The sequence below is a fragment of the Exophiala xenobiotica genome, assembly GCF_000835505.1.
Source record: "Exophiala xenobiotica strain CBS 118157 unplaced genomic scaffold supercont1.1, whole genome shotgun sequence".
Lineage (NCBI taxonomy): Eukaryota > Fungi > Ascomycota > Eurotiomycetes > Chaetothyriales > Herpotrichiellaceae > Exophiala > Exophiala xenobiotica.
The window spans coordinates 214,914-239,492 of NW_013562494.1; the positions used below are offsets into that span (position 1 = coordinate 214,914).

General features: G+C 51.9%; 8 protein-coding genes across 8 annotated transcripts; 5 read left to right on the forward strand and 3 right to left on the reverse strand.

Annotated features, from left to right (window-relative positions):
• Window positions 1-79: 79 nt before the first annotated feature.
• On the forward strand, window positions 80-3,286 carry PV05_00089 (uncharacterized protein). Its single transcript, XM_013464953.1, has 2 exons — window positions 80-2,675; window positions 2,730-3,286. Exons 1-2 carry the CDS (start codon window positions 230-232, stop codon window positions 3,083-3,085), a joined length of 2,802 nt encoding a protein of 933 aa, XP_013320407.1. The 5' UTR covers window positions 80-229; the 3' UTR covers window positions 3,086-3,286.
• A 784-nt stretch (window positions 3,287-4,070) lies between these two features.
• On the forward strand, window positions 4,071-6,972 carry PV05_00090 (uncharacterized protein). Its single transcript, XM_013464954.1, has 2 exons — window positions 4,071-5,914; window positions 5,965-6,972. The coding sequence occupies exons 1-2, from the start codon at window positions 4,634-4,636 to the stop codon at window positions 6,409-6,411; spliced, it is 1,728 nt and encodes a 575-aa protein (XP_013320408.1). The 5' UTR covers window positions 4,071-4,633; the 3' UTR covers window positions 6,412-6,972.
• Window positions 6,973-7,352: 380 nt separating this feature from the next.
• On the forward strand, window positions 7,353-9,815 carry PV05_00091 (uncharacterized protein). Its single transcript, XM_013464955.1, has 3 exons — window positions 7,353-8,013; window positions 8,061-9,368; window positions 9,422-9,815. The coding sequence occupies exons 1-3, from the start codon at window positions 7,632-7,634 to the stop codon at window positions 9,493-9,495; spliced, it is 1,764 nt and encodes a 587-aa protein (XP_013320409.1). The 5' UTR covers window positions 7,353-7,631; the 3' UTR covers window positions 9,496-9,815.
• Window positions 9,816-10,032: 217 nt separating this feature from the next.
• PV05_00092 (ribosomal protein L15) lies at window positions 10,033-11,550 on the reverse strand. The gene is made up of 2 exons (XM_013464956.1): window positions 11,145-11,550; window positions 10,033-11,082 (listed from the first exon to the last, which is right to left on the reverse strand). Exons 1-2 carry the CDS (start codon window positions 11,474-11,476, stop codon window positions 10,464-10,466), a joined length of 951 nt encoding a protein of 316 aa, XP_013320410.1. The 5' UTR covers window positions 11,477-11,550; the 3' UTR covers window positions 10,033-10,463.
• Window positions 11,551-11,798: 248 nt separating this feature from the next.
• PV05_00093 (uncharacterized protein) lies at window positions 11,799-14,603 on the forward strand. The gene has a single exon (XM_013464957.1). It carries the CDS (start codon window positions 11,937-11,939, stop codon window positions 14,013-14,015), a length of 2,079 nt encoding a protein of 692 aa, XP_013320411.1. The 5' UTR covers window positions 11,799-11,936; the 3' UTR covers window positions 14,016-14,603.
• Window positions 14,604-14,626: 23 nt separating this feature from the next.
• PV05_00094 (AdoMet-dependent rRNA methyltransferase spb1) lies at window positions 14,627-17,178 on the reverse strand (the record flags this gene model as incomplete). The annotated part of the gene is made up of 2 exons (XM_013464958.1): window positions 14,627-17,091; window positions 17,142-17,178. 2 exons carry the CDS (start codon window positions 17,176-17,178, stop codon window positions 14,627-14,629), a joined length of 2,502 nt encoding a protein of 833 aa, XP_013320412.1.
• A 336-nt stretch (window positions 17,179-17,514) lies between these two features.
• PV05_00095 (uncharacterized protein) lies at window positions 17,515-19,801 on the reverse strand (the record flags this gene model as incomplete). Its single annotated transcript, XM_013464959.1, has 5 exons — window positions 17,515-18,558; window positions 18,606-18,666; window positions 18,737-19,035; window positions 19,087-19,653; window positions 19,715-19,801. The coding sequence occupies 5 exons, from the start codon at window positions 19,799-19,801 to the stop codon at window positions 17,515-17,517; spliced, it is 2,058 nt and encodes a 685-aa protein (XP_013320413.1).
• A 1,059-nt stretch (window positions 19,802-20,860) lies between these two features.
• PV05_00096 (uncharacterized protein) lies at window positions 20,861-24,060 on the forward strand (the record flags this gene model as incomplete). Its single annotated transcript, XM_013464960.1, has 5 exons — window positions 20,861-21,384; window positions 21,448-21,877; window positions 22,336-22,430; window positions 22,490-23,365; window positions 23,571-24,060. 5 exons carry the CDS (start codon window positions 20,861-20,863, stop codon window positions 24,058-24,060), a joined length of 2,415 nt encoding a protein of 804 aa, XP_013320414.1.
• Between the last annotated feature and the right edge of the window lie 519 nt (window positions 24,061-24,579).

A 24,579-nucleotide genomic window follows, 5' to 3' on the forward strand; every position in this document is an offset into this window, starting at 1 on the left:
CGCAGCCAGTGACGTTGCAAGCTGAAGGCCAAAACTCCGGCCTGCGCTGCCGAATGGATTTGATCAAGGAATTTGCCTTCTAAGCTTGTTGCACGATCAATTCACTGCACCTAAATTATTTCCTCCTACGAATACTTTGTACAGTCACATTATTATGGGCGCATCTGCGCTTTCCTTCCCGTCGACTGCCGCAAGTGCTGATTAAGGGACTCTCAATCCAGGCAAAACAATGAGCCAGTCGTATTTCGCTGGGGAAGGCTCCTCGCGCAATTCCCAGGACAAGGATGAATCAGACCACAACAACCACAACGACGAAATGACATCGCCCGCCCCCATACACCCTCCCTCTTATCGACCGCAATACATGACTGTAGGCTCGGGAGGGCAGTCGTCACATGCTGCGGCGCTGATGGAACAGCTGGAGCGAGATTCGGGATACGGTAGTATGCCCGGAGACGTGCAGCAAAATGGTGGCGAGATGAGGACATGGCAAGACGAACTCTTACGAGATAGGCCGACACCCGCACACACGCCCCAGGTCGATGGACATCCCGCGAAGATGTCTGACAACGAGAAGCGTGCCCTTGCAAGCCATGTCCATCAACTCTACTACAACCAGAACCGAGTCGCCCTAGCGAAGGCCATCAGCCAAACCGTCGAATTGTTAAAACAACTGCAGGAGATGAATGCACAATGGCCGGCGCATTACCCATCAGTCCAGAAGAGGGAGGAGGAGAAACAGCCACACAGACCGGGACTGATGCAAGCACAATCGACAAGAGACCAGGCTGATCTGTCGAGGGAATCGTTCCTCAAGAATCGTCCTGGAGGACCAAGACGAGCAGGCACGTCCCTTGGAGAAGATACCACAGGAGAATCCAGTGCTCAGGCGCAGCAGAGGAGAACCCCCGAACCACGATTGATCACCCCGCAGATCGCTCAGGAGTTCTCAATCCTCAAGCTGGATCTGAAGGTCGGGGCATTGTCACAGACCGAGTTGGTCCATTCGCTGGAGAAGAAATCGATCGCATCGTTACTCGACGGAAAGATCGGCCAAAGCGTACGCCACCTGCTTGCCCTTCGTGACCGGATAGAGGACACTTCAAGCAAAGTGTTGGTGACGGGTGATCTCAATGCTGGCAAATCAACATTCTGTAATGCGCTGTTACGGCGGAAGATTCTACCAGAAGACCAACAACCATGTACAAGCATATTCTGCGAAGTGCTCGATGCCAAAGAGAACGGCGGACACGAAGAAGTGCATGCCGTCCACAAGGATTCGGTGTACAACCGAAACGACGAGAGCACTTACGACGCCTACTCTCTCCAGGATCTGGAAAAGATCGTTGTCGACAACGACCGGTATATGCAGTGCAAAGTCTACGTTAAGGATGTCCGGAGCATTGATCAATCATTACTCAACAACGGCGTCGTCGACATTGCACTGATAGATGCACCTGGTTTGAATTCGGACTCGGTCAAAACGACAGCGGTATTTGCTCGACAGGAGGAAATCGACGTGGTCGTCTTTGTGGTTTCTGCGGCCAACCATTTTACCCTCTCAGCCAAGGAGTTTATATGGCAAGCCGCACACGAGAAGGCGTACATCTTCATGGTGGTCAACGGGTTCGACAATATTCGAGACAAGGAGCGATGCCAGAAGATGATCCTCGAACAACTCGCCAAACTCAGTCCTCAGACGTTTAAAGAGGCGCAAGAGCTGGTACATTTTGTATCCAGCAATGCCGTTCCAACACAGCCATCGCTGCCTCCAAATGGGGGCGATGGAGGTGGCAGCGGGCCAGGACCTTCGAATCCCCCTGATGGCGACGATGGCGATGACGATGCAGGAAAGGGCAAGGGCAAAGACAAGGAGAAACTTCGTGATTTTGATATCCTAGAAGGAGCGCTTCGTAGGTTTGTGTTGGAGAAGCGAGCTCGGTCGAAGTTGGCACCAGCAAAGACATACCTGATGAACTGTCTGGGCGATATGAACGTTCTGGCTACCGTGAACAGGGATGTCGCACAAGCTGAACTAGACCGAGTCTCAAAAGAGCTGTCAGAGATTGAGCCTGAATATGAAGACAAACAAAAACAGCGGACCGCCGTCTCGGAGCAGGTCGAGAAAGATGTCGACTCGACTGCATCAGAAGTGTACAATCACACCAGGTCGACCTTGTCATCTACGATCGCGAATGTCGGCAAAGAAGATCACGGTGTGGAATATCCCGGTCTATTCTCAGCATTCCAGTATGCAGAGGATCTTCGGGTTGCTATGCTCGACCAGATCTCGGCAGCGGTTGCGGATTGTGAAGCTTATGGTCGGGCGAGAACTGTCCAAGGTGTTAGCATGATCAAATCGCTTGGATTGCTACATGTTGGTGAGGGCTATGAGAACCTCAATTTTCAGGCGGACAAAATGTTCCAGCGGCGGAAGGATGCCCTTGTGCGATCCGTCGACACGGATGTTGAGATCTGGGACTTTTTCGATGTTGCTGGCCTGTGGGAGCGCCAGGAGAAGACAGTCGGCACCGGTTTGGCGCTAACACTCGTGGGTACGGTTGGCTCTAGAGCTGTCGGCGGTGTTGGCTGGATTGATGGTGCTTTTGGCGCAGCAAAGATTCTCGGAAGTCGGAATATTAGGAGGCTGTTTGTGCCTGGTGTTGTTGCAGCTGGTGAGTGTCCTTTACAGCAGGACGAATGAATTGGAATGCTAACAGACCTTGCAGCCGTTTTCACCGTCGCTTATATCCTGTCCACTATTCCACAGACACTACCACCACGACTCGCATCGAAACTCTCCGTCACACTTGCACAAATGGATTACACGCACAGCAACGCCAATCGCATTGCGGCAGAGGTGCGGCGGGTGCTGCGCTACCCAGCGCAACGGCTGACGACCGACCTCGCTCAAGGGGTTGAGGAGCTTAGGCAGAAGAAAGAAGATGTGACCAAGACCAAGCGCGAAAGCGAGGTGGCTAGGAAGTATTTCGGCAACCTCGTCCGAGACTCGTCAGAGACTCGTCGCAGGGTTTCTGGCATTGATCTCGAAGGTCCGCCGGGTGCTGTTGGGGCTTATGCTTGAATGGAAGGGAAGACTGAGCTGGCATGTCGTATGAATTCTAATGGAAAACGAGCCTGTGTGCTGCCCGCCTGGTCGTGTAGGCCTGTTTTATAGTTCTCCACTTGCTCTCACATAGCATATACCTAGGTTATCCTCGGCCACGGGATTCATGAAACAATTAGCGATTATGAAATGCAATGTACGCACAATTGCATCCTTGAAGGGCGATTTATGCTTGGTAACTAAGGTAGATGTCAGCGTGTGTCGTCGATTCCTGTTGTAGTTGCAGAAGTAGATGATGCGTGGTTTTCGAAAATATATTCAGGGCTATTTCGCGACCTTTTCAGTGCTATGTATTGTTTCCCGACCATCCACTAAGCTGCACATCCAATCCATAGGTGAGATGATCATCCTTTACGTAGGTGACAGCGCATAGAGCGCAGGAATCTTGCATAATGATATAAGGCGCAGTTTATTGCATATTGGCCACAACGAGCTTGTTCGGTGTATCGGCCTCATAATGCTGTCAGTGGTTAGTAAGCAAGGAGATGCCTAGTGAGCCCGCCGCAGTCGTCATTCGGTTTCGCCCATCGGCCGAGGGGTCTCGCTGTACGCTAACAGCCATCATGCTCTGTACGAGCACGGCGATGGACAGACCCAGCAAGGTATGCTAGGGAGATCAGCTTACAGTGGCCTACCTACCGTAGGTACTTAGGAAAAAGAACAGAATAAGATCGGTGGCAAGGGTTCGTTGACAAAGTAACGTACTGCCTAATGTTTGAGCATTATTTGGTGGCTGCTTGTTATGCTTGGGTGTGTACCTACCTAAGGTACCTACTAAGGTACCCCCGATAGTATGCCATCATAGGGGTCTCTGCCTAAGAAGTTGGCAGGGTTTATTACATAGTAAGTTAGAGGCTAAAGGTACCGTAGTACTGTACTCGCTCGTACTCGTACGAGAAGAGAAAGAGATCTCATTTCCCCTCCTTAGGAGCCCCCCCCACACATTCATCTCCTCGCACTGCTGCCTCCCTCTTCCATCATCATCAGCCATCAGCTTTCCTACTCGTACTCGATCGAGAATCTCCATTGCTACCGAGCCACTCATCTGTCTAGGACGCTAGGCTCCCCCTCTTTGCCTGCGAACACGCTCCTTCACATACATCACCACCCTGACCAATTCACTCCTCTTTGTGTGCTGGACTGACTGGACGCCTTTGGCCTCTCTACTGCTCGTGACCCAAACAATCTGGAACTCAACATCGATCATCCTCATACTTACCCTCTTTATCCTTCTCTCCCAACCACTATTTCATTCTGTGTGCTCCTTCTTACGCCTTGGGACTCGACGACCTTCCTGCACCCAGCCTTCCTCCCTAGCCGCCGACACCTTGCATTCCACCACTGAACCGAGCCGATCCTACGACGCATCTGCCCTACCCTGTGCAAATCTCTCCTCCTACCCTTTTCTCCTTTTGCCACGACCCCGTGCTCCGCCTCGTCAAGCCTTTCAAGCTGGCGGGCACCAACGAGCGGAGAACCTCCACGCATGGAGGATTTCTCAATCGCATGTTTGGAAAGAAAGACAAGGATGTAGATTCGGATTCTATACCTTCTCATACAAGCACCGACGGCAATCTCAACCTTGCAGGCTCGCCAAATAGTCCCACCGCCATCAAGACCAACGACCTTAGCCCCAAGTCAGAAACGCCAGGCCAGAAACCCTCCGAAGACAACGCTCCCTCTCCCAAAGACGAACAGAAGAAGCGCAGGAGTAGTAGCGCCAAAGCCAAGGAGATATTCACCCAAGCCAAAAATTCGCTGATGCACGGAGACAAGGACGGCCCTCAAACGCCCATGCAAAAGCTCTCAAAAACGGACGCCGCCCTGAGCGTGCCGCAAGGCTCTCTCAACAACTCGGCTGGCGAATCCCGCCCTACGCCTAATTCGTCTTTTTTGGTGGGAGTGACGGAAGACAAGAACAAGAAATGTCGTCGTACTATGGAAGACACCCATTCCTACCTCTACAACTTCCTCGGAACACCTGCGCCTGTCCTCACAGACAACGCTCTCACCCAGAAGAAGTCGTTGGAAGACCGAAATAGCTTGAGCACGGTACCTTCGGAGCCGGGACACCATGTCGTCGAGACTGACAACGGCTATTTTGCCATCTTCGACGGTCATGCGGGCACATTTGCTGCCGAGTGGTGCGGGAAGAAGCTGCACATCCTCCTCGAGGACTTGATGCGCAAATATCCCAATACCCCGGTGCCCGAATTGCTTGACCAGGCATACACCTCGGCGGACAATCAACTCGAGAAGCTACCCTTAAAGAACAGTGGTTGTACTGCCATCACAGCTGTATTGAGATGGGAGGACCGTGTCCCCACCAATAACTCTGCCACTGGTTCTCAGGCCATCGCGGCACTAGCCGCAGCAGCCGCGAAAGAGGCGGAGAAGAATGAAAAGAAGGACGAGACTAACGAGGCTACACCGCGCTCAAATTCCACGGCAGAAGCGGCAGCGGCGGCGATTCAAGAGGCCAAAACCAAGGCTACACGGCAACGAGTATTGTATACTGCTAATGTTGGTGACGCCCGGATTGTGCTATGTCGAAATGGAAAGGCTCTTCGTCTTTCATATGACCACAAGGGCATGGATGAGAATGAGGGTAAGCGAATCACGAAAGCAGGCGGACTGATCTTGAACAACCGGGTCAATGGAGTTTTGGCCGTAACTCGTGCGTTGGGCGATTCTTACCTGAAAGACCTGGTTACTGGACATCCTTATACCACAGAAACCGTCATCCAACCCGACCAAGACGAGTTTCTGATTCTGGCTTGCGACGGAGTAAGTACATATTTAGGGCCTATGGGGACATGCCGCTGACGTGCATCTAGTTGTGGGATGTCTGTTCTGACCAAGAAGCCGTGGATTTGGTCCGTAATGTGCATGATCCTCAACAAGCCTCCAAGGCTTTGGTAGACCATGCACTGGCCCGGTTCTCGACCGACAACCTATCCGTGATGGTTGTTCGTTTCGACCCGAACAAGTTGCAACAAAATACCAAGATCGGTATTGGAGTCGAGGCAGAGGGCGACAAGGACAAAGGTGCCATCAGTGAAGTCGAAATGATTGTTTCAGAAGCACGACGACATTCTGGCATTGGAGAGGAGGCAGCTGTGTCTGATCAGGATTCGGAAGAATTGAGACAAATGGTGATCAGGGAGGCAGAAACCGAGGAAGAGGAGCCAGGCCCGGAGTTGACCCCCGAAGGAAAAGGAGAAGCGGAGAAGATATTGTCTTCCAAGCAGGAAGACACGGAGATGAAGAGCGAAGGAAGCTGATGTTACTGTTCATGGAAGGCATTTGAAGAGGATCAGCTGGTTTAGAGAAGGAGCTTGGACGCAGCACATCCCCACAGTGAAGTGAGGCACTTTGACAGCTTCGCCGATTGTGAAGAGACCTTGTGAATTGCCATACCGAGCCCAAGTCTCGGATGCTGTGGTCAGCTGGATGCTTGCTCAGGCTTGGACTGTTCAGGATACGAGGTGCTCCCCTCCGTTCGGAGCGCGGGTCATTCGTGGATTCAGTTGAATACAAAGGCATCCACGTCTTGAGTGATGATTGTTTGAAATGCATGATAGGTCTATTCGAGAAGAAATGGGGCCAAGGAAGCCATGATCACTTTATGTACGGAATGAACGAGAGGTGCGATCGATTTCATGTTGGAGTCTTTTCCACATAGAGAGGTACCATGGCGCTCATGGCTGACGAAGATATATCAACGAGGCTACGAGGGACCTGAGGTGTGTCCACTGGCTCCGCGGCGGGCAAAAGGTGACAGTACCATATCTCGTTACATACCTAGCCATCTTCCGGCGGCTCCATTTGAGGACTGAGATGGGAAGAAGGAACATGAGTGCATGTCCTTAGCTCCATTGATCCTAGATATCGAAAATTTGTCGAGCTTGTTTGTGGCATGAAATCGGGGCCGGTGTTATCTTCCTTTCTCCCGTTCGCAGAGAAGGCCTACCTCGAGACGCGCTTAAATCTTGTTCCTCTTATCCATTGCCCGGTGGCTGGAGAGGCCACAGAGGCCCATCAGCCCTAGCGGTGGTCATTTAGGCGGCCCGTTTAAGCCGGGCAAGGCCAATTTAGGGGTGTTCATTGGAGCGAAGACAGCCCATTAACCCCCACTGGAGCTGCTTAGCAGATCCCACGCCCTGTGTCGACAATGAAAAAGCATGAAATTATCATCTCGCTGTGGCTGACTATCGAGCTCAAAGTTGATCTGGTCGCCGCTTCTCAGGATCCCATTCTTTTTTGGGACATGACGGGACCTTGATCTTTGCTGACTCCACCGGACAACTGGGTCTTTCGGTGCTTCTTGCTGCTGTCATTGCTGCTGTGACCTGTCGCCATAGAAAAAATTATCCGTACATTGTTTCTGTGGCCACGACATTCAAGTTCTCATCACCCACGCCTCCTGGCGATTGTCATCGTCGACTCTCTTTCTTCCTAATGCTTTCGCCTTGAGCCTGCCATCTCAACACTCTCTGCCGCAATGGCGAGCAAAATCTCCCTGCGCATGAAGCCCGTCGGCTTCTCAATTACATCACGCAGGCCCTTGTCCTCCCTCGCCGCAAACTCACTTCGCACCGCAATACCTCAATCTCATCTTGCTCCCAAGCAATCACAATTCCTTCCTCGTCCTCTCCTACAACAATCATTCCGCCGGACATACGCTGAAAATGCGGCCCCTTCCGTCAAACTGTCCCCGGAGCCCAAGCCTAAGAAGCGCTTCAGATTCTTCCGTTTTCTCTGGCGGGTAACATATCTCTCGACTTTTGCTGCTCTCGGTTACACTGGGTATCAAATCTGGGAAGGTCGAAACCCTGCCGATCAGGATGAACCAGACCCCAGCAAGAAGACGCTCGTTATTCTCGGTTTGTGCTTATCCTAATGGTCCAACGTGCAATGCTTACAAGATCAGGTACTGGTTGGGGATCTGTCTCTCTGCTCAAGAACTTGAACACTGAAAACTACAATGTCGTCGTCATTTCGCCTCGAAACTATTTCCTCTTCACTCCCTTGCTACCCTCCTGCACGACCGGTACCATTGAACACCGCTCTATCATGGAGCCCATCCGGAACATTCTCCGACACAAGAAGGCAAGAGTCAAGTTCTACGAAGCTGAAGCTACCAAGATCGACTATCAGAAGAAGATTGTCTACGCTAAAGATGACTCCGATATCAAGGGCGATACCATGGAGACCGAAGTTCCTTTCGATATGCTTGTCGTCGGCGTCGGCGCGGAAAATGCTACCTTCGGTATTCCTGGTGTCCGTGAGCATGCTTGCTTCTTGAAGGAGGTTGGTGATGCTCAAAGGATTCGGAAACAAATCATGGACTGTGTCGAGACCGCCACCTTCAAGGACCAGTCGCCCGAGGAGGTCAAGCGTCTTCTGAACATGGTAGTCGTTGGTGGTGGCCCTACCGGCGTCGAATTTGCTGGTGAACTGCAGGATTTCTTCCAGGAAGACTTGCTCAAATGGGTGCCTCAAATCAAAGATGACTTTCATGTGACCTTGGTCGAAGCTCTGCCCAACGTCCTGCCCATGTTCAGTAAGCAATTGATCGAATACACTGAGTCATCCTTCAAGGAAGAGCACATCGATATTCGCACCAAGACAATGGTCAAGAACGTCACCGACAAGTACATTGAAGCTGAAGTTCAGAAGCCTGATGGAACCAAGGCTGTCGAGAAAATCCCATATGGCCTTCTTGTGTGGGCCACTGGTAATGCTCTGCGTCCTCTTGTCAAGGACCTCATGTCGCAGATTCCTGCACAGAAGAATGCTCGCCGTGGCCTGGAAGTCAATGAGTATCTGGTCGTCAATGGTACTGAGAACATCTGGGCTGTCGGTGATTGCGCCGTCGCCAATTACGCGCCCACTGCGCAAGTGGCTGCCCAAGAAGGTGCCTTTCTCGCTCGATTGTTCAACACCATGGCCAAGACGGACGCTCTAGAAAACGAGCTGCGACAACTGTCGCAAAAGCAAGCTACCGCCAAACCAGATGAACGAAATGTCATTTTGAACGAGATCAACGAACGCCAACGACAGCTACGTCGCGTGAAGCAGATCGGTCCCTTCCAGTACTCGCACCAGGGCTCGCTGGCGTACATCGGTGCTGAAAAGGCCGTGGCTGATGTATCTTGGTTCAGCGGCAACATTGCCTCGGGCGGTACCATGACCTATCTGTTCTGGAAGAGCGCATACTTGAGCATGTGCTTTAGCAGTGAGTTGCGCCCTCTTTGACTCTATTGATGCGATTTGCTAACGACTTGACAGCACGAAACCGTGTCCTCGTCATGTTCGATTGGGTCAAGGCCAAGTTCTTCGGCCGTGATGTGTCGAGAGAGTAAATATCCAGAAAGAGCCATGGACTCCGCCATAATTTGTCTTTTGAATCAAGCGTTGAGTCTGGCTGGAATTGGGAGGAATCACTGGAGCTTGGGCTTGTTTGTGTACTACTTATGTAACAAATTGCTCGTTTCTATGGACGTCAAAGACAAAGGTGCTAGGGTACCTTGCCCTCGTCAGGCTCACATGGACGCAGAGTCGACATCTGTGGGAGGATATGTCACATAGGATGTTTGAATTTACAGAAGCATGCAACGATTGACGTTTTCGAGCTTGAGGTCTGGTCTTCGTGCTTTGAATGATGTTAATCGCCTTCTCCAGCTCCAGCAAGTCCTCGTTGTGTTCACTGTTCAGCGGCACCCACAGCTGCAATTTGGTTTTGCGCTATCTGGGGCCCGTCGCCTGTCCTGTCAGCACTGCCAGAAGACTCGTACATTCATACCTATATCCATATTCATATTCATATTCATATTCAAACCTAACAGCACTACAAGTTTTCCGGTATGGTGCTTTTGCCTCGGCCTTTAGCGTACTCGTACTTTTCTACCCACGACCGGCATCCTAGGGGGCGTTTGTTCAGATATATTGTATATTGTATGTTGTACATTCATTGATATACTGAAGATAAGTCAAGTACAGTTATGATCGATACTAATGCGCTGCTCGAGATTCCTGATTGGGAAAAAACGATGAAAAGAATCTCGGGACCTCGAAGTATGGTTCCTCTTGTCTGGCGGAAGTTTCCCGCGCAGGACTTGCAGAGCGCACGTCGTTTGTGATCTCGATTTGGACTCGGCTTTCTTCGTATCTGACAACTGGATTGAACCCTTGACCTCCAGGAGCACCGGCTGGAACTTATTGCGTAGGAAAGTCTAGCACTTAGGCAGTCATTCCTCCTCACAGCTGCCGCTCTCCTTTAGGCAGCAACGAACAGGGATACCTTGCCCAGGTTGTTTGTATGCTCTCCCTCTCACCACAGCTTGTTGTCCTCCTTAGCCTTGGCGACGCCACTTCTCGCGCGCTCTTTCTTCAATGCTTTCAACTCCTCTTCAGTGATCGGTGGCTTGAAATACAAGCTGGGACCTTCGCCCTCCTTGACCGTATGACTCAAGTACCCCCGATTCTTCGCGTCGCGGTAGTACTCGATATCGCTTCTGGACGCCGGGTCTGGAAGTCTGTACTTGAATCCCATGCCCGCAACGCGTTCTTCGAGCGACATTCCTCCAGCCTTGGCGAGAGCCGGCTTCTCGATTGCGGCGGGATCCCAGCGTAGCGATATGAAGGGATGCATCTCGCGGGCTCGTATTCGCCGGATGGCCTGTTGTGTGTAGAAACGTGTTGTGACGCTACCGCCGATGGCCTCAACCGCCGCGATCGCCGCTTGTGATGCTCTCGACACGACCACGTGGATTGGCGTTTTCAATTGGGCGGCGCCGTTCGCTAGGAGCTTGATGCCGTCTTTGGGACGGCCTACTAGGCCAGAGCGGCATAGTTCGACCAGCGTTATCGGCTCGCTGGGGTTGAGTCGTCCCTGGTCAATCCAGTTTTGTATCTTGTCCAAATTTACAGGGGCCATTTCGGTCGCGTGCCTATGTTTTGCACGCTATTAGCTTATGTGCCCTTAGAAAATGGTTTCGGCGTCAATACTGACAGGTTCACAAAGCCATATTTCCCGTGTACAATGTGTTCGGGGGTTTGACCTCCATTGAATCCTGCGGGGACTTTGCCATGCTGTTTCTGACCATCCGAACCACGACCTGATTTGCCTCCATTGCCAGACGCTGGGCCTCGTCCTCGTCTGATGCGGCGGTTGTAGGCGCCTGGGCGGTCTGAGAGAGAGCTTAGGATCGAGGCATTTCGGGATTGGATGTGAAGGAATGGGAGAAGGAAGGATGCAATGGATGTAGTTGTCGAGGTTGGGGCAAGGCGGTCAAGGGAGGAAGAGTTCGCCTGCGCCAGCCGCAGCGGCAGTCGTGGTGGCATTGCCTTGGACGGAGTGTGATGATGACCACTACGGCGTGGTGGTGAAGCTCAGGTGTCGATACGTTCAACAAGTCCAGTTTCTTTTGCTAAGACGAAAATTGGTGACCGTTCGGGAAAGTGAGGCCCGCCGCTCTAAGACCAATGCTCTTTAGGTTGGCGGAAAAGGCGCAGTTAAATACGGCGGCATGTGCACAAGTACTCCGTCACGTGCCACAGTACCATTCTTCGAGGAGGTGCCAAGATCTTTCCAACCAATGGCGAGGCAAGAATTGCGGCCAGAACAACGTGCCGCTGTCACCTCCTGTCGAAGGTCCCCAGGAACCTTCATTTCTCTATATCCGTCATTTCTTTGCTACTATGCAATTTATGCTGCTGTAGCCGAGTGGCAGAGTCATATACACCGTCGCCCATCTTCTCATTACCTGTGATGCATAAGTAAAGACCTGGAAAGACCCACGACATGGGGCCCATCGAGTTCAACAAGCGGCGCATCTTCATATTGTTCGCTGCCGTAATAGCCTTCTACATCGTCTTCCATGGCATTACGATCTCCGGAGACAGCCTCAGAGATGCAACTGCTCATATCCCCCTCCCGGATAGTTTGCGCCCCAGCGAACACAAGCAGCCTCCTACCGCCGACCCAGACGAGATATGGGATCTAGATCCTCTTCCCTCTCCCGCTCCAGACCCTCCGGTGGACTCCCCATCCACGGAGCCTTCGACGCACGACCCTGTCGAGCATAATGATCTGCATCCGATCACACGCCTAATGGAAGAGGCAGACGCTCGGTGGAGATCTTACGAGACGGGAATTTCGACATCCTTCAGACAGACCGTGGAAAAGTATAGAAGTCGATATGGCAGACACCCTCCACCCGGGTTTAGCGAGTGGTACAAGTTTGCACGCAGGAGAAATGTGTTCAACATCGACGACTTCGACCAGATCATGGATGACCTGCGACCGTTTTGGGCTATCAACGCATCCGAGATCCGAACGCGGGCTGCGCATATGTGGGAGCAAGATCAGTTTGGGGTTGCGGTCATACATATACGAGACCACAAGGTTGTGCGCGTCGATTTTCCTAGCTGGCGGTCCGAGACCATGGTCAACGTCATCGAGAAATTTATCGAATTTCTTCCAGACATGGATATTGCAATGAATCGGCTCGACCAGCCTCGCGTGGTGGTGCCTTGGGAAGACATGCAAAACATGCTGCAATATGAGTACGATACTCGCGTGGTGCCTCCTGAAGTCATGGACAACTTTACGTTGCATCAGAGCGATCTGTTGGATATGAGCTTCGAGAACAAAGAAGATGACAACTCAACCAGGCTCGATGACGGATGGTTCTTTGCGCCAGGCCAGCAATACATGAAGATCGCTTCCAAGGCATGTCCGCCTGAATCACCAGCACGGTCGAATATGTCCATCGCCCAGGCCGATAAACTGTACAAGGAACCGATGGCTGGGATTGTCAGCAATTTCAATCTATCCTCCGACCTCTGTACCGTCGGTCCTGCCATTCAGGACCTGCACGGTATGCTATACTCGGCCAGCAGCATAATCGCGTCCCACAAGCTTGTCCCTATCTTTGGGGAATGTAAGGTCAACGTGAACAGCGATATCCTCTTCCCAGCAAACATGTACTACCGTCACGACGATCGGTATGACTACAATAGCGAAGAGGACGTAGACTGGCGCGAGAAGCAAGACACCATCATATGGCGCGGAGTGACGTCCGGAGGTGTCCAGATCGCAGAGAATTGGGAGACCATGCACCGGCAAAGACTGGTTCGACTCATGAACGGCACGCACCTCTTGCAATCAGGCACCCATGCCAAAGTCCTCACGGAAAAGCGAGAAGATCTAAACAAGGAGAACACAACATATGAAGTCTACGATCATTTCCAGCCTTCCCACTTCGCCGAGCGTCACAGTGATGTCGGCTTCGTCGAGGCCTGGGGCTGTGTACCGAATTGCAGTTTCTACGACAACGTCTTCTCCTGGAAACCCCAAGTGTCTTTGACATCTCAATTCAAGTCGAAATACCTTATTGATGTGGACGGACACTCTTTCTCGGGCCGCTGGCACGCCTTCCTGCAGAGCAAGAGTCTTGGCCTAAAAGCAACCATCTTCCGCGAGTGGCACGATAGCAGGTTGCTGGCCTGGCGCCATTTCGTGCCCGTCGATAACCGGTACGACGATTTGTACGCGCTGTTATCGTACTTTATCGGCTATGGAGAGCCAAACATGGAGCACGCAATTGAGAGCGACGATCTGAATCCGGAGGTATACATTGCCCCGCACCCCAAGGAGGCGCAAAGGCTTGCGAGACAGGGCCGCGAGTGGGCGAATAAAGTCCTCCGAAGGGAAGATATTGAGGTTTACACATTCAGGTTGCTTTTGGAGTACGGAAGGCTTATTGATGACAATCGCGATTACATTGGATATTCGGGTGATGGGAGTGAATTGGACAAATTCGATGCTGGCGAGGAGAAGGCGTCCGGAAGATGGGGAATCGGTGGCTGGAAAGACTGAGGCTGTCACGATGTTTAAAATTGGAATCGAAGATTTGTCGTTCGATTAGACGGCAGCAGTGCAAAGTCAGCACGGCATGCTCCGCTCTTCGCTTCGACAGGCCACGTCGATCCGGTACAGGCAATCCGCAAATGAAGAGCCGTTTCCGCAGGCAGACAGTCCCCTGCTGTGATAGAGTGGTGATGATCCGTCTGGAAAACGCCGAAGTGGCAGCAGCAATGGATCTGACAATGCCGTGCGGTGGGAGCATCCTGTCAGCCGCGTCTCAAGAATCTAATGGCAAGCCTCGATTCTTCTCCGTTGAGCCACCAATGCCGGCTAGAGGGACAGCCAGGGCGAAGGAAAGGGACGTCGAGAGGTGCGAAGATACTACTCACCGCTTTGTGGCAGATGGGAGTCTTCGAGGCGCAGGAATACTTGGATGTATATATCTCGGGATGCGTTTTGGCTTGTACAGCAGGGTATTTGGCGTTCTGCTGCGCTTGGAAAAAGGGCGGCAATCACATTCGGAAGGAGGCTTCTATACATAGTAAAGAGTCATTGTCATTCATCATTCGACATGAACATTTTGTTTGCTACGGCTGGGGCAGCTTTTACTTTGTTTATGCCGCTCACTTCTTCAACTTCTTCTTCAATCGCTTCTCGGCGCGGACGTCCTTCTTCAGCCTTGGATCCACGATCTTATACTTGCCCTTGACGCCCCTCGGCCTTCCGGCGATGCCCCTGTTTCCGCCGCGTGCAACGACGAGCTTGACCTTCTCTTTCGGCCGACCTTTCTTGGCCGCGCGAGACATCATCCTCGCAATCCCGGCGGCCTTGTCCTTCTCGCTCATGCCCTCGTCCTCGAGCAGCATGGCGGATTTCTTGCGCAACTTCTCCAGCCGTTGCGCCGCTTTGAACTTCTTCCGGCCCTTGGCCTCGAGGACCTTCTTGATTGGCCGGGCGTTCAGCGCACGCAGTTTCTCCTTGATCGCGGCGGCGGCAGCGGCGGTGATCGGCCGCTGGGGCTTGGAGTGGTGCGACTCGTCGTCGAGAAACCACTCGGGCAGGCCATCGACGTCGCGGAAGGAGAACTTGTTGAAGCTGTCGTCGATGAGGTCGGAGGGCTTGGTGCGTTTGGTGGCGAGGGACTGCGCAAGGGTCATGGCTTCGGCCGTGATGATGTCCACGTCTAATTGGCCGTTAGGGAGTAGAGGGTCTTCGGGTCGTGAGGGCTGGGATGATGAGGAGGCTTTTTGTACAGGCTCCCATTCGGAGTAGGAGTCAGAGTCGCCGTCGGCGGGCTTAGGTGCGGCTTTTTGTGGTTTCTTCAGCGCCGACTTCAGGGGCCCAACCTGTTGGTTAGATGCCGGTTCCTGTTTTTCAGACGATACCGCGTGCTTCGCTTGGTCGGATGATTCATCTTCGAGTTCGATCGCGCTGTCCTTATCTTCATCGTCTTGGTCGTCCTCGATCCCTAGATCCTGGAAAATATCCTGGTCGAAAAACATGGCTGCCTTGGCAGAAAGGCCTTCTGTCTTGGGGATTTGTCGCATGGGATAGTCTCCTTCTGCATCGGATTCTGCATCTGTGGGTGCGTCGCCAGTCTTCTCATCATCTGACAAGCCAGTCCATTCGTCAGTCTCCTTCTCCTTCCTCGCTCTTTTGGCTCTAGCTTTGGCATCATTTTGTTCTCGCCTTTCCCGATAAGACTCATATAGGGTATCGAGTTCTTGTTCCAGCCGATCTCCATCCTCATCAGATTCCTCTTCGTCCGACTCATCCTCCGTCACTTCAGATTCGAGGTCTTCCGTGTCCTGGATTTCAGCACCGGCAATCCTTGCAGCTGCTTGAGCCTTGTCTGAAGTCTTGATGTTGAACATTGCACCTTCTCCCAGCGGGCCATTCTGCTCCAAGCCAATTTCCTGAGGTGTAGTCATGTGCATCTGCATCCTGACTATCTCTTTCCGCTTCCGCTCGTTGTCCTTTCGCCGCGACTTTCGTTTCTCCTTTGAATCTTGGTTCTTTAAACGTTGCAACTCTTCCTGGATCTTGAGCTCTTCATCCATTGACTCGACCTCGGCAACTTCTTCGCCCTCTTCCTTCTCGGCCTCCTGTTGCTTTTTGGCTTTGGTGGACATGCCAAATTTGTCTCGTACTTTCAACCGCCAACGGAGAAGAGTCCGGAACTCCTTCTTTCCAAGAATCTTCAGGTCTTCGCAGCATTGTCTTATTTCTGCTGTCGTCTCCGGCAACCTGTCCAGGGTCGCCATGGCAAGATCTCCATTGGGTCCTTGGTCAAAACTCAGCTTGTTGACTGAGCCGAGAATGGCGATGGGGTCAGTGGTGTGAATGAACTCGGTGACCGGAATTTCCTTATGCTGAGTCCAATCTCCTTCTTCGTATCCTTCCCTCTTTCTCTTCTTCTTTTCCGGGTTGAAAACCTTGGCCTCGTTGTTCGGGGTTGCTTCTTGCACTTCAGCAAAAACGTGCTTCGGATCCAGGAATTTTGGGTCCATCTTTTTGGGCGCTTTAAACCCTCTGCAAACAACGAAAATTTCTGCAGAGACGTTTCGCGACGAGGGAGGTTTGGTAGCTTCGACCGATGTGAATAGCTGTTTGAATACCCATAGTAAGGCATTGTAATCCTTTGACCGGAAAACCTTTGTGACGAACGTGCCTCCTTCTTTCAAAAATTCTGTGGCCAGTTTCATCGACTGCAGGACCAGTTCCGCTTGTGAAAAGGCATCCTGTACCCAAGCCACACCCACATTCGGCGCTCCGTCGTGCAGAACGGTATCGGCCTTCAAGTGTTTGAAGTGCTGTCGTATGGTCGCTCTGCATTTGTCCGTGGTGATGTCGCTTTGGAACGTGATTACTCGAGGGATGGCTTTGATTGGAGCCAAATCAACACCCACGATCAAACTCTGCGCGGGCATTGTCTCTGCGGCGACTTGACACCATGATCCTGGTGCAGCACAAAGATCGAGCAGGACCCTACTCTTTTCGAGGAAGCCATATTTCTTGTTCAACTGGATCAACTTGAAGGCGGCACGGGCTCGGTAGCCTTTCTCTTTGGCGAGCTTGTACCATTTGTCTGGAGAAAATCAGTTGGCAGGCAGAAGTGACCAGTGGGGGAGATCCTACCGAGACGTCCCTTGCCATGCTTCTTTTGAATCGCCATGGCGAACGAAGGTCTCGAGAGAGACTACGAAACCTCAAATATCCTCAGCAATAGGACAACAGTAACAGAGGCAGCGGGTTGGAGGGATACGAGGGAGTATGAGCGTCTCGACGATGCTGGAAAACTTCGGGGCGCAGTTGAAATTCTTGCCAAGGCATGGAAAAGTTTTTCCGAAGATGAGCCGTTCAGAGATTCAGCCTTGCACGTGATCTGGTGATTAATCTCTTGACTACGGACTATTCGGACTCTGCATTCGTCTTTCATATGACTGAGGCTGGATACCTATCTTTAAGACCGAGATGTCCATTGTATACCCACTCGCCCTCAGATAGAGTCTCAGTCCTCTGAAGGCACAGATAGCTCACCGTAGCCTGGAACTTGTTGGCTGGTAAAATCAAAAGCAGACAGTATGTCTTCTTCAAAGTCCCACACAAGGCCACTACCGCCGTCAAAAGCATAAGGATCCTGCGCAATCGAGGGCGACCATTCCAAAATGGTTTGAGGGTCTGCCCAATTGCTGCTAGGAGCTGGGCCCAGTTCGGGGAGTTGGAGCTCGACGGAGCCAAGAGATAGGTGGAGCTCATCTGCGAGGGGTGGTTGTGCCATTGCTTGGAAGGGCTCGGGGACAAGGGTCGGTTCGTCTCTGATGGCGGAGTCTTCCCCTTTTGGAGGCAGTGGGGGAAAAAGTGAAAGGTGATTGAGCTGCGCCTCAAGTGTGCAAAGGTCCTGCTTCTCGGTCTCTTCGCCATTGAGCCATTGTTGCATTTTCTCCATGACAGTGTGAGACAGAGCGTCAAGCGTCGAGGCATGTCGAGCCACGTTTGGCCACCGCCGCGATATCTTTCGGAGCAGGGAAGGCACATTCTGGATGTATCTGCATAGGGTGATGATGTCCACTCCCTCCAAGCTAGTGTGGTCACTACATTGAGAGTGAAATGCAGTTAAGACTATTGCAAGGATGCAAACGGCTGCTTCCAAGGCAAAGTAAGAGGCATGCCAGATATTGAAGAGCTTTCCTGCCCTCTGTATTGTGCTGAGTTCCTTGAGCACGGCGATCGAGGCCTGCAAGGTCTTCTTGCGCATTTCTTTCGTAGGGCTTGGGAATCGGGGGGTTGCCCGATTAAGCCTCAGGATTTGACATTGATATAAGAGCTCGTGGAACTCGAGCTTTTCGCTGAGATTGACATTTTGACGGGTCGTCTGATACCATTCACTCATGCGTTCATGGATACGGCTAAACCATTGACTGAACGGAACATTCCTGGACATGTCCCCAGAAGGAAGGGTTGGATAGTACATTGCCATTGTAATTTCGGCTTCAAGTTCTCTCAAGAGGCAGATCTGACGACTGGCCACTGACCACGGATCGGTTTCTGAGAACTGAGGAGGTCAGTATTTTCCAGGCCGAACATGCATCGAACAATTACCTCTGCCGTCGAAGGGGATCTTGACCATAGAAATGGCCAGCATCGAACTGTATTGACCGCACTAGCTGCTGTGTCAGAATGCCAGCACTAAGACAGAGCCATCAAAGGTAGCTTGCCAGTCAATATTGTACGAGTTCCAGAACAGTCTCCTTCGGGTAGACAGTGTCCTGGAATCCAGCTCGCCATGTGCTGAAGGGACGTCGTGCTCCAGTCCAAGCTGTGAGCACAGTCTTGTGCCTGCTGCGGCACATTTGCTGCAGTCGACGTGTTTGGGGTTCATGAAGGCGTAATGGCTAAGAAGTTGCAGGGCCTGCAGCCTTCCCCAAGAATCTATAGGGCCGGCTTGCCCGAGCACATCTACGGCCGTGGCCCAGAAGCCATATGAGGCCGCAGTTGCCCGTCGTTCATCGCGATACATCAGCGTTTGCATCTGAACACGTGTCAATGTATTCCTGCGACGTTGGGAGATGGTGTGACAAACACTAATAGCTAACGTGATGTAAACACAGAAGATATCGAGGACAGAGGGATTGGTATTACTGTAGACCCTCTCGCACGCCTCGAACAATTCTGCTTCTTCAATTGCTGGGTAGAGCGGCCGATAAATTTCACAATAGTTCTTCATCATAATGTCCACGGCATGACGCGGGATTGACGAAAGCTTGTTGGTCGAGGACAAATTTCCCTCAAATGGTTTCTGGGCGTCACGGCGAGGCACCGGTGTACCCAGATAGGGCTCAGGGGAGCCAAAGAGGAAGAATGGCGACGTTATAGCAAGGAAGTTATCATGATTACGAGACTTGCGCGGCTGTGCGAGAATGGTCGCTGCCAGGGACGAAGATAATCGCTCTGCGGCCGCGCTTGCCACGTCTAGCTCAGTAGTCGTCCGGGCGCTGATCTGTTGTAGCTCGGTCTCCAGGCGAGCGACCTCTTGCTCGAGGTGTGAAATTGTGCTTCGAGGCGTATCAACTCCGTGGACGTAGTCGAATCCTAGGCATGCTACCCTCGCTGTTGCGCAGGCACCACAGGTCGGGTACTGGAAGTCACACTAAAGCAGGTGGTTATTCGACCAACGATCACAATATGATGTCGGGGACGAATGTGCTCACACGAATCTTGCGCCTCCGACAACGAGCGCAAGCTTTACTCTGCCTGTGTTTTCTGGGACGGGGTGGGGGTTGGCTGTCGGTGCTCATCGTATCGGGAGGTCACTTTGTCGAGGTCGGATCATCGAGTAGACTGGGTCATCCTTCTCTCGCTAAAATGTCTTCGTCCTTGAGAGCAACGGGTCGTGATGGGATCCCTTGAAGATGCGGAATGAGGTGTGGGAGATGCCCTGTTCCCGCCTGTTGTGCCGTCGACCTTCTTGGCTTTCCATTGCTTAGTCATGTCACAACACCCTCCTAGGTGCCGTCGTTGTATCCATACACCGGCATGCATGGTCTTCCAGCGTCATTGACTCTATCTGTTGCCTCTTCTCACGGTATTTATATCCACAACCCTATAACAAAGCTATCTTGCTGCTCACCGTTCAAATAGCACCTCTGACGTGAAGTTAGACTCCAATCCTGTGCTGTTGTTCGAGGCCAACCACGCTCAGCCCCACAATCAATCCCGTTCCGTTGCAACGTGTCTAGAAGCCTAGGTACCTACGTCTTCTACTTGCTTCGGGATTCAGTGTACTGGGGGAGTCCCCGCAATTTCCGTCACTCAAATCGTCTGTTCAAACCTCCCATGCACCCACAGGTTCGTCTGATGGTGACGATTGAGCTTATCGGGTTTGAGCTTTGATAAGTGGTCCACCTTAGGGGATTTCCGTCAGCATATGGAGAAATGAGAAACTACTCCATCCTCAGGCGTGGATACGCCTGGACCCCCATGTGGACCGCGTTGGCCTCTAAAAAGCCTGTCGCGTCAGGCTAAAGGCCAAGACAGGCCTCCATCGCTTCTTCTCTGCCGTCGAGCCATCTGCCAACGTTTACGAGATCGGTGCTCTTTGCCAGAAGAAAAACCGGGCGTTGGTGTTCGCGTGTCGGAGTCGGAATGTTGATTATTGAGGTGATGTGATGCTAATGCATCCAGGCCTGCCAACTTCAACATCAGCCTGGAGATGATATGGATTTGTCATCGGCATGCTGAACTGTTCATCAGGTCATGTTATAAAAATGGCCTTGGCTAACTCCGGAGAACAACAGCTGAATTGAATGAACCGTCCATGATTTTCGAAACTGTTCTTGAATCTTGAATCAACAACCATGAAGGCGGTAGTCGTCAAGGAAGGAAAAGCGGTTGTCGTTCATGACCGGCCCAAACCTCAGCTTCGAGATCATTTTGTCCTAATCGAGGTCGCGGCTGTGGCCCTGAACCCAACAGATTGGAAACATTTGGACTACGGCTTGGTGGCAGACGGCTGCCTGGTTGGTTGCGACTTCGCCGGCACCGTCGTCGAGGTCGGTAGAGGCGTGAACAAAACGTTGTCCAGGGGAGACCGCGTGGCGGGCGTCGCACACGGAGGAAACAGTGTGCAGCCTGAAGACGGGGCATTTGCCGAGTACGTCGTCGCCAAGGGCGATTTACTGATCAAGCTGCCAGACACCCTAAGTTTCGAGGAAGCATCGACTTTGCCCCTTGGTGTTGCAACCGTCATGCAAGGTCTATACCAAAAGGGCTTGAAGCTGAAGCTGCCCGACGAGCCAAGCACCAATACAGAGAACCCTTTTGTGTTGATCTATGGTGGAGCAACCGCGACTGGAGCACTAGGAATTCAGTACGCTAGACTGTATGTTCGTGATGGTTTCATTTTCTCCCAGTCATATATACTGGGGACTTACCAGCTACGCAGGTCCGGGTATTCAGTTCTCACCACATGCTCACCACAAAACTTCGAATATGTCAAGTCCCTCGGCGCAAGCGAGGCCTTCAACTACAAAGATGCTAGCAACGGTGCGAGAATCCGTGAATTCACCAAAGATGGACTCAAACTCGCATGGGACATCATCAGCAATGAAGATTCGGCCAAGGTCTGCGCTGCGGCGCTCTCGTCTGACTCCACAGGTTGTCGGTACGCGTCGTTTTTGAGCAACCGAAGCCCGAGGGAGGACGTCGAAAGTGTCGGCACCAACATGTATACTATCTGGGGGGAGCATTTCAAGTCTGGATCCTTGGAGTATCCCGCCGACCAGGCGGATTTCGAATGGGCGAGAAAGTTTATGGAGCTTACAGAGAAAATTCTGGCCGCGGACCATCTGAAACCTCATAAGGTGGCGATTAAAGTGGGAGGTCTAAATGGAGTGTTGCAAGGCCTAGATGACATGAAGAGAAGTAGAGTCAGTGCCGAGAAGTTGGTCTATCGGGTTTCTGAGACAGCGTCATGATGAACAAGAGAATGGTGGAAAGACCTGTATGGTTCTCCATGGGCTTCGTGTGACATTCGCCTACTTCATATGCCCACGTTCAGGACCCTGATAAAAGGGTTATATAATAGGCACCTAACTGGTCAGCCTCGTCACATCTGGGGAGATAGCTGCGGGGGAGAAGAGCTGCCAAGCCTGCACTACGATCGTATCTAGGGACTGCAAATCATCATCCTCATCCTCATCCTCATCTCCTTATCATGTTGACAAACCATGGCTTTGGAGGTCTGTAGCAGATGCCGGAAGAGGAGGATCAAGGCAAGCAGACTCTCAAGGCTTGAAGTTTTAGCCCAGCATACTGACAATTTCTCACATAGTGTGATTTGCAGTTGCCTGCCTGCAACAATTGCCGAACCACTGATGTCGAGTGTACTTTCTGGGATACCTCACTCAGGCGGGAGATATCATGCAGGTAATTGAGCCTCAAGGCCACTCACTATCAACCCCAAGGCTGACCCAGCTTGCTTCTAGCCGTCTCCATTTCCTGCGCAAAAGGAAGCAGCAGCTCGAGCTAGAGATCCAGAATTTGAACGCCCAGGCTGCTGGCGAGTTGGGAGAATCCAACCTTGACTTGAGGTCTGCGTCCACCATTGATCAAGGCTATTTTTTGGACGTTTTGCATGATGATGTTCCCCAGCACTCAGAACCGGCTTATCTCGGCCCAGGAAACTCAGGTCGCCTTCTGGAACGCCTGCTGAAAAGCGCTATTCAATGGCATTTCGAAAATGGCATATCAACCCCAAAACGTCTGCTCCCGGATGGAAGTTCCCGTCTGATGGAATTCAACCACAGCTATCCGCAGCCATCCTTTCTCATTACAAACGACCAGCGAAAACTGGAATTGCAATCTCTTGTGCCACCTTCAACTCAGCGAGCAATCGTACAGCACTACCTGAAGGTTGTGTCTGTGGAGTACACTTTGCTCCCTTCCGATAGGGAATCTGCGTTGCTGGCTCACGAGAACCCTCTGAGGTGGATTGGTGCGAACAAGGAAACCCCTGATGCTCTTGCTCTAAATGTCGTGTTTGCCATCTCCTCCACCCTGATTGCTCGAGATCTGGATTCGAATTTGTCTACCATATCGGCACGCTGCCTGAATGAGTTACACAAGATCGCATACGTGATTGGATCAGATAACTTGCGGATGGAGAGAATGAGATGGACTTCCACCGCTTTATGTGCGCTTGCACTCTGCGAAATCATCAATCCAACCTCGGGGCAGCTATGGGATCTTCTGGGAGGAGCCTGTTCGACGATTGAAGACCTCCGCCAAGAATACCAGCTTCAAAATATCGAGCTTGACGACGCTTTCACAAGGCTAGAGCACTGCCTAATCAAGCTGGAGAGGTATGTCTGCAAAACTTGCGCCTCAAATACTTCCTAAAAATTCTCACAGTTCAACTTCGTTATATTTTCGCCGTCATTCTTCCTTCTGCGCAATACGGCTGAAGCCTAGACTCGAAGAGTCTTCTCCACTCCAGACACTTCCAGATGACTTAGCCACCCTGGGTTGCTTGCAACAGATAAGCGAACACATGACGCGCTTCCCCAGACAACCAGAGGATTTCTTTGAGAACTTGATACCCCTACGGTTCCAAATAACGTCAATAAGCGCGAATATAAGTATACAATCTGCAAGGCTTTACGTTGCTTTGCATCCACTCTTTACACCATCAGACACCTCCCCCACGGGAACGTTCAATGTCCTTCACTCTCGACTTTTCCAGATTGTCGCGCATTCTGCATCTGCCATTATCGACCATTTCGCTTACCTCAATGAAAACGACAGAATCATCAGCGTCTGCATGGCCGTGGAACAAGTCATTGAGGCCGGATTGGTCTGGGGGACTTATCTAATCAGCCACAAGGGGACTACGGAGACTCCAAATCAAAATGTGTACAAACTCGGGACCAGTCTCGCAATGAGTCCTATCTTCAAGGTTTCTACCATCATTGCCTCATTTGTCGCTCGCTGGAAGAATGGCTCGGCATATGCACAGGCGTGGGAAAGCTTTGTGGAACTGCTCCTCAATATGATTTAACAATTTATTTTGACCATAGGCGGACTCGGGTCCAGTCATGTGCCCTCTCGCAGCAGGTCAGGCCTACACTTCAACCACGCCCTTTTGAAAGTCCGAAAGCCCGCTTAATCGGAATATGGGACGGTCTGAATGTGCACGGTGTGTCCCGCATAGCGTCGATGTACCTCTTTCTGGGGGGGCGGAAGCGGAGATAGAGCTCTAGCTTCAACAGTCCGCGTAGCCGACTTGGCTCTACGAATGCGGTGTAGACCTTTGAGACACAACATCATGCTCGGAACGGAGGCAGCTACCAGGTCCGTGTCGGCCGCTGGCCAAAGCCGTTGAGGTGGCGGCATTAAGCCCGCCCCGCCACTCGACGCTAGGGTATCAGCGTGGTGTAGATCTCCGGATAATGTCCAAAGACCACTATCCATAGTAGATGTACATATATCGGGCTGAGACCGGCTTGACAGCTATGGATACCACTGTAAGCCTCTTTCCAGCCCCGGTCTTGAATTGAGCTCTTCGAAGCGGCAAAGC

Coding starts and splice junctions, on each gene's coding strand:
- PV05_00089 (XM_013464953.1), top strand. CDS start 230: ATGAGCCAGTCGTATTTCGCTGGGGAAGGCTCCTCGCGCAATTCCCAG. Junction 2,676..2,729: donor GCCTGGTGTTGTTGCAGCTG/GTGAGTGTCCTT, acceptor CAGACCTTGCAG/CCGTTTTCACCGTCGCTTAT.
- PV05_00090 (XM_013464954.1), top strand. CDS start 4,634: ATGTTTGGAAAGAAAGACAAGGATGTAGATTCGGATTCTATACCTTCT. Junction 5,915..5,964: donor TGATTCTGGCTTGCGACGGA/GTAAGTACATAT, acceptor ACGTGCATCTAG/TTGTGGGATGTCTGTTCTGA.
- PV05_00091 (XM_013464955.1), top strand. CDS start 7,632: ATGGCGAGCAAAATCTCCCTGCGCATGAAGCCCGTCGGCTTCTCAATT. Junction 8,014..8,060: donor GAAGACGCTCGTTATTCTCG/GTTTGTGCTTAT, acceptor TTACAAGATCAG/GTACTGGTTGGGGATCTGTC. Junction 9,369..9,421: donor CTTGAGCATGTGCTTTAGCA/GTGAGTTGCGCC, acceptor ACGACTTGACAG/CACGAAACCGTGTCCTCGTC.
- PV05_00092 (XM_013464956.1), bottom strand. CDS start 11,476: ATGCCACCACGACTGCCGCTGCGGCTGGCGCAGGCGAACTCTTCCTCC. Junction 11,083..11,144: donor AAATATGGCTTTGTGAACCT/GTCAGTATTGAC, acceptor TGCAAAACATAG/GCACGCGACCGAAATGGCCC.
- PV05_00093 (XM_013464957.1), top strand. CDS start 11,937: ATGGGGCCCATCGAGTTCAACAAGCGGCGCATCTTCATATTGTTCGCT.